This window comes from Acanthochromis polyacanthus, chromosome 3 (genome assembly GCF_021347895.1).
Source record: "Acanthochromis polyacanthus isolate Apoly-LR-REF ecotype Palm Island chromosome 3, KAUST_Apoly_ChrSc, whole genome shotgun sequence".
Taxonomy (NCBI): Eukaryota; Metazoa; Chordata; class Actinopteri; family Pomacentridae; genus Acanthochromis; species Acanthochromis polyacanthus.
Genome location: NC_067115.1, coordinates 35,570,127 through 35,593,011, shown reverse-complemented (window position 1 = coordinate 35,593,011; position 22,885 = coordinate 35,570,127). Strand labels below are relative to the sequence as shown.

Below are 22,885 nucleotides of genomic sequence, written 5' to 3'. Positions count from 1 at the left end.
ACTGGTAATGTAATGAGTTATGTAACTGTCCTAAAGCTAACAATCTTTTGTATATTTTGATATATGGTTGCTGTTCCCATGGAAAATTGAGGTCAGACCGGAGCTTTAGCATCTGTTGAGCTTTATTATATATGATTGGTTTATGCAGCGGTTATTTCCATCATCCTATCTGACCCCAATTGACCCAAAAGAGCTCAATGTAATCTCCTTATACCATAGTTGAGATTCTGTCTGCATTTTTGGAATGTCATATTTTAACCCTGTTTTCAGACTTACATACCATAAATTTGAGGGCTTTGAAAAGATAAGCCATACTTTATTGCTGTGGTTAACGGCTTATCTCACTATGTTTTTTTCCAGAATGTCACTCAAAGCATAAGAGTTGGACACAGTATCTAATTTCATATTTACTGAATGTAAGAGCTTTGCTTCAGCGTCATGCAGCTACCGAGCAGCCAGAATGTCAGAGTCTCTCTAATCCCTATATTAAAAAGGAACTAGCATTTTGCATCACTAGTAGTTTCCGCATTTCTGTGTCGCTCAACTGCTTCTCATGTGCAATCATTCCCATCATACTTACGACGACAAGATCAAAAAGTCACCTAAACAGAGTGTACACAGTCACACAGGCGTAGGCACACAGAAACTGTATCTGCGTGTGGAAAGACGCTTCACAGAGCGACAGTAAATGCACAGAAAAATAAGCATCATGTGTAAACACTGTGAGCAGCTGGGAGCCAAACATCAATCACACGCCCACGCTGGTCATAAAAACCCTTCTCTGCTTCAGTTTTCGTGTTTCACACACTCGCAAAAAAAATCTGCAACAATGGCATCAACAAGCTGGTGTCGGAAGGAAGAACCAAAACACGACTGTGCTCTTGGGAGACGACATTCCTCGTAAAATATGTTCATTCGATTGTGTTGATGCACGAAACAAATGGACCCATACACATCTGAGGTGTGTTGATTTATTGGTGGAGCGAAACTTTAAGGAAGTGAGGAAATAAACAAACTAAAATCAGCATAGCATAACTGTAGCTAATGGAAAATTCTACATATAAAATGATCTCCTCATGTTTTTCTATAAAGCAAGTAATTGTTTAGGCTGTGCAATGTCAGAAAACCGTGAAATGTATCTCAAATGAGCTCAGAGGGACATCTCCCAGGAGTCCAAACACAAAAGTCACCCAAATTGTCATTACATGAAACGCAGACAAGCAGCACGTCTTTAAATTTGAGAAGCTGGAATTATACAGTTTTGCACAATTTAGTTTGAAGAAAAACTTTAAAGCTGCACTAATCATTGGTTGGCAGAAATCTGCAGAAAATGATCTCATGGCCCTGTAATTCCCCCGAGACCTGCAGGCTGTCACCGAATCTTTCAGCTCATTGTTTTGGCTTTACGAGCCACAATTCCACTGTTTCAACTCACTCACTCGTCAACCTTGTTTTCAATCTCAGCAGACAGCTGTTTATCACTTCCTGCCAAGTACCCAACAGCAGACTGACGACTTCTGCACACACACCAGTCAGCCACAACATTAAAACCACCTGCACCTTCTGCCAGAACATCTCTGATCATTGTTACACAAACATGGGACCTCTATGGGTGTCCTGTTATGTCTGATCCTGGGACATCGGCAGTGGATCCCTTAGGTACACTGGGTTCCTGGATGGGGCATTCATGGGTTGGGTTCGTACCAGTAATAACTGTGTGGAGGGTGCCTGGATAGCTCAACTTGAAGAACTCAAATTGAAGCTGAATACAGAGATCTGATAAGTGCCTTCAGTGACTGGAGTCACAAAAACTGCCTGCTACTCAACACCTCAAAGACAAAGGAAATGTTCATAGATTTCCGCAGATCCAAACCCCCTCTTCAGCCAGTGAACACTTGTGGCGTGGACATCGAGATGGTGACATCATATAAATATTTAGGTGTCCACCTTGATAATAAGTTGGACTGGTCTACAAATGTAGACTTCATCTACAAAAAGGGCCAGAGCCGACTTTATTGCCTCAGAAGACTTAGATCACTAGACATCTGCAGTAAGATGCTGCAGATGTTTTATCAGTCTGTGGTAGCAAGTGTCCTGTTTTATGCTGCAGTCTGCTGGGGAGGCAGCATAAAACAGAAGGATGCAAGGCGTCTGAACAAACTGATTAAAAAAGCTGGCTCTGTGGTTGGAATCGGATTGAACACATTGGAGGATGAGGTGGAGAGACGGGCACTGAGCAAGATGGAGGCCAAACATGGATCATCCACTTCACGTCTGCCTCAATGAACAACGAAACATCAGTGGACGGCTCCTATCCCTGCGCTGCAAGACCGAAAGATTTAGGAAATCTTTCTTGCCATCAGCAGTCAGGCTATTCAATTCAACATTAAACAGATAAGAACCCTGACAACTGAATTTCCCTTCAGGGATGAATAAAGTGATTCTGATTCTGATTCTGATTCAACTGGTTGATTGGGCGACCCATGAACAGGTTCCATGGTTCCCAAGTGGCCTGGGCTCGATTCCCGCTCCTGGCCCTTTATTGCATGTCTACCCCCTATTCTTCTCCCCGCTTTCCTGTCTATCTCTTCACTGAACTAAAAATAAAGCCACAAAGGCCAAAAAATAACTTTAAACAAAATGTGCTGGTACAAAAACTGTGATCTATTCCAGACTTAGCCCATCAGAGCTCACTGGCTTTTGATCTGGACATGGTCTAAAGTGGTCCAGATGCAGAAAACACGCTAAAATCTTCATGTTTTTACATTCTAAACACAAAAATAATGATGGTTTTCCATATAAAAAATGTGTGTTTTATAGAGTCTTTAGCCTTTGTATGACAATCTACCCAAGATTTGGCTCACCTGCACTCACTGGTTTTCGATCTGGACTTAGTCTAAAATAGTCCAAAAGCAAAAAAAAAAAAAAAAAAAAAAACACATTAAAATCTCTGTTTTTTTTTTTTTTTTACATTCTAACACATAAAATAATGGTTGCACAAATCAAGAAAAATGTTTTGAAGAGTCTTTAGCCTTTGCACAACAACTTATTAAAGACTTGACCAACCTAAACTCACTGGTTATTGATCTGCACCTGTCTAAAAATACTGCACTCAAATCTCCATGTTTCTACATTTTAACACAAAAAATGATGGTTTTCATATCAAAAATTGGATTTTACAGAGTCTTTAGCCTTTGCACAACAATCTATTCCACACTTGGTTGTCCTAAGCACACTGGTTTTTGATCTGGTTCAATGTGGTCCAGCTGCAAACAACACAACAGTGAAATCTCCATTTTTTGCTTTTTCACAAATAGAATAGCAGTTTTCCTAATCAGAAAATGTACGTTAAATAATCTTCAGTCTCTGTATGACAATCTACTTCATTCACTTCTATCGGTCAGTGGTTTTAATGTTGTGGTATGTAAGAACATTGTAGGGTTTAGTGATATTTTCCTCAGTTGATCGGCCTCCAAGTGGCACAAAAAACTTAGTGAAACCTAATTTAAATATATGTATGTGTTCGTTTCAGCTTTCCAGAAACACACACATTCGCAACAGACTTGCATTTATGCATATACACACATGCACAGGGCGAAAGGTTAATTCTTTAGTCATTAATCCTCCACTCCACCCTCAGCACTGCAGGTCCAACCTCAACAGTTCACCCAAAGTTAACCTGCATCCACTTCCAACACTCATTATTCCAGCCTGACCTCAACTGCGAAGAAGTGAGGATCAGTCAAAATGACCCACTTTGCAAAAATGTCCTCAGTCTGAATCTTGAGATTGTTCCTAAAAGGGACAAGCGCACACGCACGCACACGCACGCACACACACACACACGCATGCATGCACGCACGCACGCACGCACGCACGCACACACCTGATCTGGGCAGTAATTTGGATTCCTGACAGGATGATTTAGCTTAGATGGTATTAATGGGCACAGATGATGAATGGATGATAAATTACTCATACTGGCTCTGATGATACTGTATTTAAGGCCAAGCACAGAATAACTGACAGCATCTGCTGCAGCTCTTTCTGAAACCTAATTGAATCATAAAGAAAAAGAAGCAAAGAGCAAACTCATATTTTGCTTTCACAACATCTTTCACCCTCAGTGGGTAGCTGTTCACCTCCTCTGGCAGCATCGTCACCCTCCCCCTACGGTTGTCCTGCCAACTATGCATCTCTCAGCACCAGTTCATGTAACTTCCCCATCGCAAGACTACTGTGGGCCAAAATCTGTTCTGATGTAATGATTTGATGTAACTCGTCTCCACTTTGGTTACATCAAATCTAGTCCAGGGGATTTTTCTAACGTAACCTTGACCCCAAGTTGGGGATAATTTCATGTTGTTGTGAAAGTATCAAGATAACAGCGTGCCTCACCCTCTCTGCACGTCTCTCTGTGAGTAATGGGGTGATCTCATGGTATGAACTCGCTTGTTTTAGCTGCTGGGCAGGATCTGTCTGATGAGCTCAAAAAGTATTTATTGGTTCACACCTAAAATACAAAGTTGCTGGGTTGGTTAGCAGTTGGTTAGCTCAAATAATCTTTTGAACACACTGTACAATTTCTGTGAAGTTTTATGTCATTAACTTCATGTAAATTGCTGCTTTAGCGTCAGACGAGGCAACAGGCCTGACAGCTATTTAAACTGACATTTTGTGGTGAACTCAATGCTTGTCTGTGGTCAAAACGATCATACTAAATCACCCTGATCCATCACGAGTGAGCAACACAAAGAAAAGAATGAAGAAGCAACAGCATACCGAGCTAGTGCATAAAAATGACACTGACAGGTTAAAAGAAACCATTATACTGAATAAAATTACAGATTTGTCCAGGATTGGACACTGTCAACATCCATCCATCCATTCTCTATACACCGCTTTATCCTCACTAGGGTCGCAGGGGTGCTAGAGCCTATCCCAGCTGACTCAGGCGAAGCCAGGGGACACCCTGGACAGGTCGCCAGTCTGTCACAGGGCTACATATACAGACAAACAATCACTCACATTCACACCTACAGGCAATTTAGAGTAACCAATTAACCTCAGCATATTTTTGGACTGTGGGAGGAAGCCGGAGTACCCGGAGAAAACCCATGCATGCACAGGGAGAACATCCAAACTCCATGCAGAAAGATCCCAGGCCCACTCTGGAATTTGAACCAGGGATCTTCTTGCTGCAAGGCCAAAGTGCTAACCACAACACCACTGTGCAGCCCACACTGTCAACAACATTAAAAAAACAATGAATGCAACAAAATATACAACACAGAGCTACGTTTTTTTTAAAGGTATTTTAACATAGGAACCATGCTTACATATAATACCCTGAGGTATTTTTTTTTAAACAAAAGTAGTTGTAATAAATGGAGTTTCAGACACTAGTAAGTTATTATTTCTGGAAAACTGTTCAGCATCCGTCCTTGTTTCAGTTCAACGACAACTACTTTAGATGTTTAACGAAGTTCCACGATGCGTCAATCCTCCACTCCCTGCACCGCTTTTGCATAAAGGAAACTACTTCATTATAAAATTATCCCATGTTTTTGTGAGTAATTGTTCAGGCTTATACATGCACGGATGCCTCTCAGTTACACATATAGTCAAAAATCTACCATGTCAAATTTATTGGGCCGAAAAGAGCTACACAAAACAAACAGAAACAAGTCACCTGAATGTATCAGTTGGCCTGGAACGAGACATTTATGGGACTGCGCTGTTGTGTTTCTGCTCTCCTACAATAATGTTCCAAAATCCCTCATTTTCCGCAAAGCCTCGATAGGAGTTGATAGCGTCAGAGCTCAATAATTTTAAGGATCCAGACAATTTGGGAGCAGCTCTAAATGGAAACAAATCTCTCTCTCAAATCACATTCTTAATGACCTCATCAGCAACATGCTCTCACTGGCATCAGCAAAAACACCGTCCTCTCATTAGGGCTTCGACTAGATATACAAGGTGATCCTGTCTGCGCAGTATAATGGCAGGACAATAGGTTAATCTCCAAAAGTGTCCAAATGTCACTCCTCATTAACATCTACATATTAACAGGAGAACATGTCATCTTACCTGTGATTTATTAGCGCTGGATGCTTTTGTTTGACCCTGCAATCTACCTGCTTTAGTTGCAACAACAAAATTGTCTAATCTGTCGCCACATCGATTCTGGTTAAAATTAATCAGATAAGGACGCAGAATCAGCAAACACTCTTTTAATACACGTCCCAAAACAGCAATTACATCAAATACATCTACAGTTTTTATCGCAGTGCAATATTTTCCATAAAAATATATCAGATTATTTCTTCATAATACTGTGTGCCACATGGGTTGAGTCTCATATTCTCAGAGATAGAGAGGCTTAGACTAGGTCACCGAGCACTTAACGGCGAGAGCATGCAACTTCCTACTGCATAATTCCCCATTGCTTTTGGACAACACCCAAAGTATGCTGGAATGAACCCAAGCGAAGTGTGAATGTGTGTGAAAGTGTGACAAAATACACCCATTTAGACAATGATCGCAGGGAGCATGTTTATGGGTCATTAAAGGAAAGCATACTGTGATGAAGAAATCTCACACACTAAGCTCCTGCTCATTAGGGGGAAGCAGAGGACTCGACTAATTACTTTACAAACATGACAGGCCACGAAGAATGTGTCATAATCTGCCTCATGAGAATTAGTGTGCACCTCTAAAAAAGGGTCATTTCAGAATCTGTGTTGTTTCATAACTCTACAATGAAAACAAAGTGTAGGAGTCAATGAAATGCTTCCACAATAAGAGCACTTGACAATGCAAATCTTAGTGGATATTGAGTGATGTTAAGCATTTAAAACCTGAGAGAAAAAGAAAATAAATGGGACTTGACTAGGCTTGATTTAATGGAAGATAATGGCGGGATTGGTGGTTGGATCATTTCACAGCCACAAATACTAAACATGTAGATGCAGCATCACCATATTCAACCAGTTTCAGCTTAATGTCACATGCAGATTGGTGATAAATCTAAGAAAAAAACAACACAAAGTGTCTTAGTAATGTTTCAGGCCACCATAACAGCTTCAAAGTGTCTCTGAAACTCAACTAGTCGGATGAACACTATTATTTCAAAAAGACAAGGGGGTTAGAAGCAGAGTGGTCTAACCCACAAAAATCCAAACTGAGTTTTATATAATTTCTGTAATATTTTATGGTCTAGATCAGGGGTCTGCAACCTTTAACACTGTTCACCAATTCAGTCATCCACCAAAAATTATTTAAATTGAGAAACTTTACTGATGATGTCAGATATTGCTATTTGATGTCATCAGTCGAGATTAATTAACTACAAAGCCTCTAATTAGATAGATTCATTTTTTAAATTGTGTCCTTCCACTAATATTTATCTTACTTGGTTAATGTCATTTTTGCTCCTGGACCTCATATGTTACGTAATGTTAGCTGGAAATCAATATTTTGCGAATGTCTATTTAACTTGTAAAATCTATTTATCTAGTTATCTTAAGCTAATAACTTTTCTCCGGTAAGTCGCTGCCCTATTTTCCAAGATGACACTCGTCTGACTCTCTGACCTGCTGCCTGGATGCTGGACGTGACGTCGAGCCGTGCTCCTGCGAGTAACGTCGTATTAACCTGACATATGAAAGAGTAGATACTGAGCAAGACAATTATCCGTAGTTTACCTTAGTACTCACAAGTACCCGACACAATGCAGGACCCTGCTTTGAAGGTGGAGACGTGCGGCAGTGGTGTATATGCGACAATAAAAAACAGAAAGAAATTAGAAGGAGCGACGGCTAGGATTTAGGAATGGTGGCCCGCCACTGCTGAATGAATGCAGAGCAAACACTGGGATCCAACGATCAACAGGACTCCAAATGAATACCTGCAGGCCAGCGAGTGTCGGAGATTGACGGCTGGGACGCATATTTTGACAGACAAAAATTAAAACGTTTTATTTTGATGTTACTAGATCACCATAATCTTCTAATTTAGAATTAAATTTTTAAAACTAACAAACTAAAATAAAAGAAATGTTAATTAAATAGCCTGCTGATTATTTATTTTCCAAAGCTACAGAGTGCCGCAACAGAGGGATGAAAGAGCCGCATGCGGCTCCGGAGCCGTAGGTTGCCGACCCCTGCTCTAGATTTTAGTTGCAAAGTGGTCTAACCCCAGCCTAGCCACGCTAGACAACCCACGGCAACGAATTTAATTCTCTGCCAGGGTGGGTCTAGTTACCCTCCATAAGGCTCGAGGCTGGATGCTCCTAAAACTAGCCGGACGAATCACCATGAAGTGTAGAGTCAGAAGGTGGGCGTAACTAAGTGACGACAGAGGCGTGACGATTCTGACAGAAACAACCGGCGCACAATAAACAGTTATCTTTCGACTCGGCTTTGGCCACAGCCCTTAAAGATTTGAAGCTAAAATTCAACTTGAAAGATAAACAAAGGACGGCACTTAAGTGTTTCATTGAGAAGAAAGACGTATTTGGACTTATGCCGACGGGATATGGCAAATCCTTAATATACCAGTTGGCTCCGCGGCTCCGCTGGTTGGGAAGCTAATGGGACTTAGCCACAATCCGCCGGTGCTCTCGGAACTACGTCAGCCTATTCGTTGCGTTGATTGGTTGTATACCTACCCAATTGCTGCAGAGGGATTTGATAGACAACCTTTTAGCCCGCCTCCCTCCCTGTCGAGCTTCCCTAGACCCTTGTGCCGTCAGAAACATGGGTGTAGCATGGCCAGGCTAGTCTAACCCACAACCCAAAAAAAACTTTGAACTAATTTATCTCTAAAACTACAAAGTGGGTTAGACCACTCTGCTTCCAAACCCTTCAGATATTTCCTCATTACTCCACTACATTCCTTCGTGGAGTTATGTGACGATTGGCGTTCGTTTGTCTGTCTGTCTTTTAGCAACATTACTCAAACACAGACAAACGGATTTGGATGAAATTTTCAGGGAAGGTCACAAATTATGCAAGGATCAAATGATTAGATTTTGGTTTATCATCTGGATCCACAGATTTGTTAAACGTTTCTGCATCACTGGAATACAGCAGCACAGTGTCACTGTAACTATGACTACAAGTGAATGCTACGTCAGCTGCCTGCTGTCGATCACATGATTGTGATACTACTACAAATTGACCACTCCGGACTTATCAGAACTTATCTGTTGGAAATGATACAAGGAACAACTGATTAAATTGTGGGAGTGTTTCCAAGTCCCACTACATATTTAGGTCACACGATTCGGTATCTGTACATAATGTACACATGCATAACACATGCCTATGTTCAGCACAAGGTCATTTGTTTGTGGATACATCTATACTAAATGGCCAAATTCGATTTCTGATCATCAATAACTAATAGCCAAATGCTGCATTTATATTAAAAAAAATGCTGCATTTCTGACATGCCATATGGGGGAACGAACACCCTTGGCAGAGAACTGCGCTCTGAGTGCTTTTCTAGTTTGGTGTTTCAGTGATGGTGTTTTGATCCAAAATCTCCCATCTGCGTTCATTTGGTTGTGATCTGGTGACTGTGAAGGCCATAGCGTACCATTCACGTGCTTTCTATCCAACAACTCAGCGCCCTAGAAATGTTCCATTACAAGATAAAGGTGATTGCTCAGAACAACTTTGTATGGATTTGCAGTGACCTTTCCCTCTAAAGGCCTCTATAGGTGGACCCAAACCATGCCAGCAAAACTGTCGAACTGAGTCACCTGACTAGGACTGGCCCGAATAGAAACTTCTGGGCTTCAGATATTTGGCCCCAATAAATGACGAACATCAGAAAATTCGGAACGATCGGAGGGTGGAGGGGGGTAGACAAAGGGACGAGCCGGATATACGGATCATCCAACATCGTTTGACGGGAAGGGCAACGAACGGACAAGCTGAATATTCCTATCGTCCAATCGAGGTGGAGGGGTTCCCAATATGTGGAACTCAAAATTAATATTCGGATATCGTCATAACGACCAAATATTCGGATATTCGGATTTTCAGGGTCCAGGCCTACACCTCACCAAATACATATGTGTGGTAGCTGACTTCAGAAACCTGGGTCAGCAAACACAAGCTGTAAATCATCTTGTTATAATATACATACTCAGAGATAATACCATTTTCTGTGAAGCAGATGCATATTTGGACACAGCACAGAGTTTGATAGATATCAGTCTGGCATTCACTTTATGGCTCTTTATGGCTAGTTGCTAATCACTGGTCTCCTTCAGGAGGTTTACCAGAGGGTTTTTTGGAGTTGCTATGTTGAAAAAACAGCTGTCTGCTGCCATAAGTGGTAAGAAAGAACCAAAGCAGGCCTCAACGCCCAAACAACGAGGTAAAACACACTGAAATGTTCGATGTAGCTCTGGGAAACCGCAGAGCTGGGTGGTGATTCTCTGTAGATTTTTTGCGACAACTGGACATATGATCCATTAATAACATAAAGATATTGTTTAAAGCAGCTTTAATACTTTAATTCATGAGATCCCAATAATATCAAGACTTCATTCAGTAAACAGATGAGCTGCACAATGTTCCAATAAGAAAAGCCTCCAGTGTTTTCCTAGTTGAAAAAACAAATCCTGCTTTTTAAAAGATAACAGTGTGTTGTAAATAAATCTTCTGACATTTACTGCTGATTGGTCATAGTTTACTGAATAAAGGTTCTTTTTTTTAAACAAACATTAGGCGTTTCACAGTGATTCCAAGAACAGAAAACATTTCCAGCTACTGCTTATTATCCAACACTAAATTTCACTGAAGGTTTGGGGGAAAATGCAGAATGAATGTGGTCTTGTGCCGACTAAAGGTTTAATGGGAACAATCATGTGGCCAATCAGAGGATCATCACAAATCATAAGTAGTGAAATTTCCGCTTCAGATTCAGGTGATATCAAACCAAAGACTTTTTTCTATTTTAGACTTGGCTTTGTTTGAACCGTGTTATGTATTTACACAAACAACATGACCTCTGTAGCCTCTGGGTTATTTTTGGAATGCAGCGCCCTCACGTCTTTGTGTTGTAACTGCTAAAATAGTTTTTGAATGGTGTGTGTGTGTGTGTGTGTGTGTGTGTGTGTGTGTGTGTGTGTGTGTGTGTGTGCGTGTGCGTGTGCGTGTGCGTGTGCAGACCGACAGCCACCACACTGAACCCAGCGACGGGGTTCTGACGGGGCTGAATGGGTCAGTGTTCATGGGCCTACATCAAATGGTATTCATGTGTCTGCCATAATAACCGTCATTACACGCCACTCAGCTGAATCACCCCGGCAGCTTGTAAAGAGTGACAAGGCTTTCTGATTGAGCTGTTTGCGTGTTAACATTGAACTGTGCCCTGTTTTTAGACCTATTACTGAGAAATAAACAACAGGGACAGTGATAAGGGAGAAAACTTTTGGGAGATAAATTTGTCCTTTTAAAAAATGTTATCTAAGGGAGATTGACTGAGCCTGCATGTTTTTTTTCTCCCATCAGTGCCCTGCTTTAACAATCACACAGTCTGACGCATCCACAGCTGGAAGCTGCTGACTCCATCCAGTCTTCCACTGTTGTCCAATGACTAGCAATGGTGGACCAAGCGCTTCATTCAAGGGCACCTTGAACACACATGAGAGTGTTTCTCGCTTTTTTGTTTGGATTCTCTCAACTGGGATTCAAACTGGCACCCTTCCCATTACCAGCTAGCATCGCTAACCTCTAAGCTCCTGCAGCCTCGTGTATGTGTGTAACCAAATAGTTACCGCTCTACTGTAGGCACTCTACAGTATGCATGTGTTATGCATAGTTCCCCTTGGATGAGCATTAGGCCTTACTTGATCTCACAGCCCTAAGCTTCCCATGTGCGTCATGCCAAGCTCCTATCGAGCAGAAAGAAGTTTTCACTGTATAACGTTGTAAATGATTAAAAATAGCACGGGGAAGCATGGAAACGAGGGGGGCACTGCTGGAGTGGTGGCGGGGTGTGCAATCTGAAGCGGCTGCAAATATGCTCTCTTGTGTGTGAAAGCATTTATAGTGTTTTTGTATTTTGCGATTTTCTCTTTCTGAAGTTGAAAACACTCTCCGTTATCAACACTCTGAAACAGAAGGAGAGAAAAGAAACATGCACAGGGAGGGTCACGACAAAAGAGGAAAAAAACAGATGCCAGATGCCTGTTCTTGTAAAATCCAAGCCATTGTTTAACACTTAGCAAAAATAACGGCTTTAATCCTCTTTGTCCACTTTGCCATTATCTGGGGTGGATGAGGTTCGTGTGATAACCGCCTTATTGCCTGACTGGGTTGATGCAAAACGCTATTGGCAGAATTCCTCCACAGGTATGCGGTCTGACAACATAACGTCCTCAGAGAACGGTGGGGGTGTTAGATCAAAGTGATGCAAACAGACAGGGTGTCATGGAATATGAAGCCTGGAAGGTCAAATTTAAGTGAAAAGAAAAAAGAGTGTGCATGCGTGAGGCTGAGTAAGCTCGGGACGAGGAGGAGGAGCACAAAGAAGGTGGGAGATGAGGCACAAAACTTGGTGAGTGGAATGTGAAACGCTACGCAGAATGTCAACCAGAAAAAGGAAAAGAGAAACAGTGTTTTCTCGGAGGAAAACAGCCTACATTCTTATCATACAGCAAATGCAAATCATATATACAGAATGGATTACCGCTGGCAGGCTTTGTGTGTTCAGGTAATCCTGTAAATATTAGAAAATCGTGAAATCGTCGAGATGATGGAGCCCCCGGTAAAGAGTGGAAGAAGTCAAACAGTGCTTGCTGGGTCAATTTTTCTTTCTCAAATGACCCTGTTCAGAGGCCTAAAGCCAGCAGGACACTGTGGCACATGCCGAGACTGAAATAATCCAGTCGCACTGAGAAAAACACAGTTTCTGCAGAGCAGTTTCCCATGATCGTTACCATTAATGTTACACAACATTAGCCCACCCGGTCAAGCATCAAGCTAACATGACTGAAATGGCAATTCAGTGGCTTTCTTCCAAAAACAAACACTGTCTCTTTCATGAAGAACTCATGCCAATCTGATGCCGTCCCTTTTTGTCTTTATCTGTATAATCATGCACCCTGTGAACCCTCTCCTCTCTCTCTCCCTCATGCTGTGACTAAGAACGAAAGGCAGCAGCAAACAAGCCGAACAAGGTTGGCAACACAAACAATGATAACATCACAAACGCAGTCCCAGCAGCGGAACCATAGCCGTGCATATATCTGCTACCTAATTAGATCTGTGTGCGATCTAATGTTTGAGTTTTAATCCTTACGACAGCCAGAAAGCAGTCTGACGGGAAATCTTTACAAAGCAGATCTGCAAGTCGGGCATAAACATATAAAGTCGTTTATATGTTTGAGGACACACAGGAGAACTGGAGGAAGCGGTTAGTGCTGATTGTAAGTTATCAGGTGCAAAGCAGCCCGCAGGGTTTGCTAGCAAGCGCTCCTTTTCTTCGTGTCCTGGCTGACTGCAGGGGCATTAACTAATCTATTGCTGGGAGTTAAGTGCCTCATGAGCAAAAGAAGGAGATCCTTATCCTCTCACACTCAATGTTCATTTATTCAGCTTGGGCAAACTGTAAATTAATTGCAAAGTCATGACCTGCTGGCTATTGTGGGTCCCCAATTAGTCTGTGTTTTTCACCCACTGAGACTTTTCCTCTCCGTTCTTACACTGCTAAGCCGCTCCACCACACTGCGCCGCTCCGACGCTTGTCACAGCCATCGCCGCAGAAACCGAGAAACCCAGCGAGCAGATACGGCTTCTGCACCTCCATGTACCTGTTGGAGAGCAGCAAGAATGATATGACACCGCTGGCCGACCGTTCGCCAAGCATGGGGCCTTAATTAAATAATGTTGCTCGTTGCCGTGTTTCGATTGGCTTTTGTTTTCTTTTACATTATACTGATCTGTGGGATAAATACCCAGGATGGTATCAAGTTTAAAACTAATACCTCAGTCATGATGAGCGGCGTGAAATATGCGGCTGCTCTGAAATTCTGTGTATTTTCTTAGGAAAATAATCTGATTACGTCTCAGCAAAAGCCACAAAGTACCTCTTATGTGAACTTGAGCACCTTAACCTGAGGCCTTTTCAGCAACTTCAACTATGAGGCCCACTTGAACTGGAGCTGCAGGCGTGTCACACACGAAGGCGAAATTTCAGGTTGCTACAAACGAGACACGTTCTGTGGATTATGTGCATTTGTTTTGCTAATGTTCATACAGCAGGTTTATATTTGTAGTTACCTCCTTCATGCAGTTGTTTTCTTAGTGTTGGAGTGAACTTGGAGTGAAGGGTTTTCTAGTCATTAATTAGCCTTTCAACACCATTAGTTAACACAATGTAGCATTAGAACACAGGAGTGATGGTTGCTGGAAATGTTCCTCTGTACCCCTATGGAGATATTCCATTAAAAATCAGCCGTTTCCAGCTACAATTGTTATTTACCACATTAACAATGTCTAGACCAGATTTCTGATTCATTTAATGCTATCTGCAGTGATAAAAAATGCTTCTCTTTACAAAAAAAGGACATTTCTAAGTGGCTCCAACCTTTTGAACGGTAGTGCACATCCAGCATCACTGCTTTATAATTTCATCTCACTGATCCCTGTTTACTGTTCTTATGGAGCTGTAATAAGTTCCTGCTAATGCAAACAGAACATCAGCTTCAATTCAGTTGGCACCAAATCAAGCAGGATTACAGCTTCTTTAACCCTTAGCTGTACGAGTGATTGGACCCCACACTCCTCAATAAGTGGGTCAAAATGACCTGTATAAGGATCAGTGTGTTTTTATGTCATTTTTGTTATTAATTATTGGTTAAAAATAATCGTGTATTATTGTTTGTATTGTATTTTGTCCACACAAGAATGATTCATGTTTGAAATACGTTTATTTTTCACTTCATAACAGATTTCGAATGTTTTGACAATTGAAAAAGAAGAATATTACACAGAACAGTAATAGAAGTATGTCAACATCCATTTTGTTGACAGATTTCCACTGTTTTCCTCCAGCTGTTGCTGCTTTCCGTCCCTCCCAGTTTGTGTGCTTCATCTCTTGTATGATGCCATCAGTGATAAAGAGCTTGGAGTAGTAATACAAATGTTATAAGTTCTTTAAAAGAATAGAAGGTAACTTAAAAATTCAAATGGAATACAAGAAAATGACCTCACCGGGTCATTTCTGATCCACTTTTGCATCTAAGGGTTCAGGTGCGTACGGAGAACTTTGTAGGAAAACCTTGAGGTCAAACATCAAAGTGAAGCAATAACAATTGTAATGGGAGGAGGCTGGAATTAAATACTGTGATTCCCCATCATAATGTGGAGTTCATTATCCTTTGCTTGATACAAAACTGCCCCTTCTTGAAGCTGCGGTTTGTAAAACAAGGAGCTTTGATCATGCGGCAAATGAACTGTGAAGGCAAAATTATTTTTAGACCCGACGACACAAGAGCGGCACAACTTCCAAGCCGCAGTCGTGTGCATCCACAGCTCCGTGTGCCTCGGTCGCTGTGGGTGAAACCGTAGCTCTGTGAGCCGAAGGGGGCTCAGCGGACCTCGCAAAGAGGCGGCCTTGTCATCAGAGGTGAGAACACATGATGCAGCCGGCCGATACCAATACCGCTGGCAGAGGATCCGTTACCCAGCGTGGCTCTACAGTGGCTGCCACCTTTTCAAACAAGTCCTCCTCAGTGATTCTAAACTCTGCATCCAGACTTTAGCTGTGCTGGTGTAGTAAAAACAGTCATTCAAGCGAGAGGCGCTGCAGATGGCTCCTACGCTCAGCACGAGTAGAGAAATTAATGTTCATACTGCCTGAACTTTTCAAAAAAGAAAAGGATGAGACAGATTTCTATTTCAGATGCAAGTGAAACATGAAAGCCTCCTTTTAAAAGAGGAGCCTGCCACCCAGTTTCAACTCGGCAAAGACTCCTGCTGTAATTAAATAAAATTCTGGATTTGTCTGTAAGTACGTTATTTGCTTTATCTCCGTTGAGGCATTAACTAACTCACCCTGTAAAAACTTCTCGTTCTTTACTTTAATCACAGTTTTAACTTTGACAGAGATGCACGAGGGTCTAAAGGATTACAGTTTCTCACAAAACAAGTCTTTCAAATAGCTTCCCTCATGATGAAAATAAAACAGGAAGCTGCGAAATCAACATCTACTGTATAACATCTACAGAGGGGATTTGTTTTCTTTTCACAGTCATCTCTTTATTAAGCTCCACAGTGCTGAGCCAATTTCCGTTTAGAATCTCTCAACAAAGCCGATGGATATTTAGAAACCTAAAACGTTCATTTTAATTAGAGACACATGCAAATACCACTTAATTCTGCATTAATTCCTCCAAATATTCATTACACTGAGACCAATAATACTCTAACAGAATCTAGAGGTGTAATGAACGATCAGAAATAACATTCTGCCGGCGCCGTGCCAAGTCACGCAACGCTGCATAAGGATAAACACTACATCTCACTCCAAAACAGACAGCCGCGCTCCACTGTGGAGCTCTTTGGTTTATTTTGCAGCAGCAGAACTCAGCACACCGAGGTATCAGTACACTAAGGCTTGTTTTTATCTGTCACTTCAGATTGTGAATGGTACAGTAGGTAAGTCACTGACTGTTTCAACTTTCCTGTGCTGCTGAACTCAGTAAGTTTTCTGCCCTCAGATCGGCACGAACAAAGAAAACAAAACAGTAAACGAGGCCTTTCAGATTATTTGCGTACTCTTCACAGACACCTGCCTTATCTGCACTCACTGGCTCGAGTCACTAACACGTGTGCGAAGGTGTGTCCAAAAAGGCATTTTCTTGCGAGGAATGGCGACAACCCGCCTCGCAGGTCACTGTCGGACGAGGATTGCTCAGTTTTTCACTTTCCCACAATGCTTCGAAATTCAAATGTTAACCCTTTTTCGCAACATGTCAAATCTGTTCATTGTCCTCTGAGAAATACAGCGTTATATCACAAAGTAACCTACAACTAACACACCCAATCAAACTGATTGCCCTGGACGCAACTCCAACCTGCATGTTTCCAAGGAATAAAGGTGTAGGTTTTCATTGGAGTTGAATGACGAGCAAAAAAGGTTCAAATGTATCGAATAAATACTTGAAATATGCTTCAAGTTGCATACTATTTGCATGCAGTCCAATGACATTACGTTGGAATAAACAGCTCCAGTTCAGTGTAGAAGAAGCAGCTCAGAGTCAATCACATATCTTGTTTTTCTCTTTGGTTTTTAAGATACTGGGTATTTCCTGGTATCCAATGCGATATTGATATTTTTTAACTCATTTTGGCCGATGCTAATGTCGGATGCACATTTTTTTTTTCCCCCATACAATGACAGAAAACATTAAGTCACTAGTCACTTCTGTAGTGAAAATAACATTCTGTTATGTCTGTTAGCAACATTACTCAAAAACAATCTAACAGTTTTAGATAAAATTTTCAGGGAAGGTCAAAAAGGACAAAAAGACCAACCGATTAGATTTTGGCAATGATGCGGCTTATAGTCTGGATCCACAGATAAGGTTAAAGATTTCTGTATTACTGCGAGATAGTGTCACTGTAACTATGACAACAAGTGAACACTACGTCAGCTGCCTGCTGACGATCACACGATCGCGATCCTACTACAAATCTACCACTGCAGACTTACTGGGGCGTATCTGTCCCAATAGATATCATATTAAATCTGTTCTTCACTCAATTCAAACTGACTGAATTGTGGGGGTGTTTCCAAGTCTCATCAATTCCCACCACTCACTACATATTTAGGTCATGTGATTTAGTATCCGTACATAACATACACATGCGTAACACCTGCCTGTGCTCAGAGCAAGGTCTTTTTGTTTGTGGGTGCATCCATATTAAATGGGTACATTCTGTGTTGCTGTGATTTCTGCTACGAATCTTTTCAAGATTTCACCGTCAGAAATGATACGACAGAGCAGCTTTGGCAGAGTACTGCACTCTCTGAGTGTTTTTCTTTTTTATTCTATGCAACATTTCAAAACAAATGTACAAACTATTAGTCCAGGGGTGCCAAACTTTTCTTAGCACAGGGGCCACATACAACCCAGTTTCATCTCAAGCAGGTCGGATCAGTAAAATCAGACCATAATAACCTATAAATAACCACAACTTCAAACAAATGCTTCCCATTGTTTTAGTGCAAAAAAGTACATTCTGAAAATGTTCACATTTACTGAAGTATCTTTTTGTAAAATATTATGAACAACCTGAAATTTTTGAATAAAAAAGTGCAATTTCATCAATATTATGCCTCAGTTTATCATGAAGATATTACAACTTACAGATCACAGAGTATCTACAAAGGCACAAAACATTTAGTCACAGATATCTGGAAATGAACGATACAATATTTTAGAAGTGGTCAAGATCCAGAAATAATTGTAAATTTACATTAATTTCCACATCTGTGTAGTAAACTTAACCACCTGAACTGGTCACTATTAAGGAATAAGGTTAAGTTATCCCCTCGCCTTATAAATGTATCAGATTCAGAAAACTTTATTTGTCCCCAAGGGGCAATTATAAAATTCATACACAAAAAATACATAAAAGTTGCGTCAGTGCATGAACAATGGGGTTCTATCAAACCAAACTCTTTTATACTGAAGCTGCTGACTGACATTATGCTGCACAATGTTCAATGTCTTTAAATATTTTCACAGTAAGGATCCATTTTCACCTCTATAACTTTTACACCTTGCAAAGTGGGACTGAATTGGACCATCTGGCGGACTGGTTTTGGTCTTGTTTGTATTAGTCCAACAGGCATCATCTTCTCATTTTGCCTATATTTGATTTTAAAGTCTTCATCAGCTGATACACAAGGCGTGCTGATATCATCCCATCTCATATTAAAGTCCATGAGGTAATGTCCCCTGGCCAAAACCATCAGTTGAGACAATTCCTCGCTGGCATGATTTAATTTCCACTCAGCACGTATTTAAAAGCTTCCCCATATGCATCAGAACAGGTACATTTAAGATGATTTATTGGCATTCTGCTGAGCTCACAGCATTCAGTTTCCAGCCATGCAGCTCCAGACCGCTCACCATGTGCTCACACTCGCTCACTCTCTGGCCACTCCGTGCGCTGACAGAGGGTTTGGCTTTGGAGAGGCAGAAGTGCTGCTGCTGACTGCAATATGTGGCCACAACGCCTGCCAGCTTCTCCACTGAGTATATTTCATTACTTGTTATTTAATTTATCCCCTTGTTGTTGGACTGCTGTGCAGTTTCTAACAACATTTAGTCCATGCCAAGAAAATGTATGCCCACTTGTTTTTCCATAAAGGAGATTTCATCTATTCAACAAAAGGAAATTGAACTCCTTGTGGATGGAAAACGTGGCTGCTAAAACCCACTCCTGAGCTTTTAGTTTGTCTGAGTGAAATCTGTGGCATGAAATTCCCACAGATAAGGTCCGGTTAAAACAAATGGAGATTAAAGTATGAATGGAAAAGTTTTCTGTGTCAATCAATATGTCTGCCAGTTCGCACACCATTTGCCAATGGCTTTCTGAGCAGACAATTGTAAGAGCCTTAAGTTAGTCATGCACATCCTCAGAACTTGAATGAAAAGTAGCAAATGCGCTTCAAAGGCATGAACTTGGGGAAACGCGTCACCAGCCGACGTAGATCTTGTTAACTTTCACAGAGAGTTTTGCAAAACACAATTAAGCTGCTGGTTTGTCTTTTTTTAAATCCTCATTTTCTTTTGATCCTCTAACATCAGCCTTTTCTCCATGATGGATACAGGAAAGTCTACTGTCCAATGTGCTGATTAAATCACTGGTAATTGCAGTTGCTATGCTCAATCATACACAACATTAAAGTGGATTGAATATAAGTTAACCTCACGCTTGATTAAATTCCTGCTGCTGCAATATGACCTCCTTACATGTGATTAGCCATAATTAACGGAACAACTTCAAAGATGCAGTTTTCCTAAATTTATCTCCCCTCTTGTCTTTGTTCCATAAATTAAGATGCAAAAAGCGTGTGTTACAATTTCTAAATAACACACATACACACACACACACACACACACACACACACACACACACACACACACACACACACACACACACACACACACACAGATTCACAGGACAACTACCGTTGCTGCTTATCATCAAAGCTCGCGTGTGTTTGTTAGATAACATTTAATATTTCTCACAGGAGCCCCTCTGCTCGGCTCTTCCCTGTGATGGAAATCTATTCTGACCCGAACATTTGCGCACCGAGTGAAATAGTAACGTCAGGAGTGTATTTAGGAAATCAGCCTCCTCCAAAAAAAAAAAAAAAAAATGATGACAGTGGAGCTGCCAGTCAGCGTGAGGTAACCTGAGCTCGACAGGAGCCTCTTGGGTTTCCTCGGCAGCCCTCCGTCCTGTCACTATTACATTATGAGCCTTTTACCAACAAACACCGCTCCGTCAATCCTGTGCGCACTCAGGGGTGCGCGATTTAATCCATAACCCATACCATAATTACATGTGACGCACAACACACACACATACACACACACACACACACACACACACGTTCCTGGTAGTAATTTGATCATTTTGCTGTCATTATTAAGTTAAAGCTCCTGGCTGGAATAACAGTGATAGTGGGGGAAGCATTAGTGGGCTTCCCTCGTGGATCAGACAGTGTCAATAATTGCTATAGTGTTTCTCCGCGCGTTGAGCTGCTCAGCTGCCTGGTGTGGGTCAGTGAAATTATATCCGCTTCAGAAGTGGGCTATAAGCTGAGTTTAACTGTCCATTACACCCAGGAGCCGAGTGAAGAGTTTTCTGGGGTAAATGTGGCTCCTGCGCGCTGATTTACGGCTGATTCCAGAACATCAGTGCGAGTTGTTTTTATCTACGACACGTTCAGTTGTTTAAAAATGACCAAATAAAATGTAAAAGTCACAACATGTGCAGTAAAAGTGCGTCTTCCGGTTCTTACTTAAAAAAAATGCTATAGGGTTTTTGTTTTGATTTGTTTTCCTCTTTTACGCACGCCTCATACTGTTATTTTTTCGGGTTTTTTGGACTTCCCAGACTCACCTGCGTTCCTGAGCTTCTTGTTCCGATACACAGAGAAGATGACCAGCAGGTTGCCCAGGATGTCCACGACGATGGTGAAGATGAGGAAGCAGCCCAAAGTTGTGGTGACCCACGGCGGGCGGCTCAGCACGGCGTCACTGGAGCTGTTCAGGTGGGACCCATTTATCACCATTGTACACAACTTTTCGCAACTGTGCCAAATTCAACCTGCCGCCGCCCGTGGAGTTCCCGCTACGGTCCCGGTTTCGGTGCTGGGATACTATATTAACCTCCCGTGGGTTTCAGCTCCATCCTCTCCCAGGCACACGCTTCCCCTCCTTCTTCTTCCTCTTCTTCTTCTCCTTCCCCCCCGTGGAGCGTGGGCTTCAGCCGGCTGCCGTGGATGCGCTGTGGCGGTGCTGCTCGCCTCGGTGTCACTCCTGCGCCCGTGTGCCATTCACTTTGTCGGTATGCATGTGTGACATGAAGCCGCCACTTCCAACCTTCCCAGCATGTGACCAGACAGTCCGGAGAGCAGCGCTTTTATTTCGCGGGGGAAACACTGTCGCTCGGTGGCGACGCGTGGAAGCGCAGCTCCGAGAGCGTCCTATTTTCTGCGTGTTCATTCATGGCTTTGTGGCAGTTCGCTTGCCTTATTTCAGCAGCCCATTCATTATTATTTTGAAAAATCATTCATGGTTAGTTCCCTTTCAGGAAAATAAGAAGCACAAACCTGCAGTTTATCTAGCAATAATAGAATTGCGGCGTGCGTGAAAGCGCAAGGACGCATGATTGGAAGGTGTTGAAATGATCCTAAACTTAGATTTCTCACAGATTATGACTATATCCACAAGGGGAAAATTTAAAGATATTGTATTCAACATTACAAAAGCAACTTTGTGCCAAAAAGTCAATGTAAAAATGCATCTTGAAAGAGCATTTCCTATTTCAGTGACAGAAGTATTGGACAAATATTGACCAAACTGTCAAAAATGAATACTGTTTGATCCCTTACATTGTGATTTCATTGGCGCCCCAGATTCTTCTTAGTCTGACCCACAGAAAACCTCCCCAGGAATTAGTCTAATTCTTAGACCATGCGAGCATTTACAACACCATCTTCATTCCAAATCTGGACCAGATACAGCACCTAACCTTTGTTTAATCTGCAATTTATTGCAGGTTGTAATTGATTATAAATTATATTTCTAATCTATTCTAATTTAACCTGCAGCTTTATCAACTTTTTCCCATCACTTCTGAAATCTGTTGAAATCTGCTGTACAGGAATGTCCTTTTCAACCCAGGGTGTTTTCAGTACAACAGTTCAAACAACAATCTCTCACAATCAGTAATCTGATGCAAACATACACTAAATGATATAACCAGGCTCACCTTGGGAACCGTTGGTATTTCCATACAAAGAATAGCCATTATGCTATTGTTAGTTAATGATGGTCCCAATAAATGGGTCAGCCCTCCTCCATCAGCACCAGCAGCTTCTGCAGCTATTCATGAGCTGTCACAGAAAATGACAGTTTGTCATAATAAAATTGCGAAACCTCTCATCTAAAGCTTATTTAGAGACGCAGACGTAAGATATTGCAAAGAATAAAACATATTTACCATATTTACCGCCCTCCGGCCCAGCGTCAATGTTATTATAGGATTTTTCTTTATGACATACAGTAGAGCTGCAGCAGTTTGAATCCATAAATCAAATAGTTAACTACCAG

The 22,885-nt window shown here is 41.7% G+C and overlaps 1 protein-coding gene across 1 annotated transcript in view; it reads right to left on the bottom strand.

The window, feature by feature from the left end:
• mtnr1aa (melatonin receptor 1A a) overlaps positions 1-21,704 on the bottom strand; it is a 47,409-nt gene extending 25,705 nt beyond the window's left edge. The window contains exon 1 of the mRNA XM_022217102.2: positions 21,171-21,704. Coding sequence (XP_022072794.1) covers positions 21,171-21,342 — 172 coding nt within the window. The 5' untranslated portion in view covers positions 21,343-21,704. The remainder of the gene's footprint in view (positions 1-21,170) is intronic.
• Positions 21,705-22,885: the final 1,181 nt, after the last annotated feature.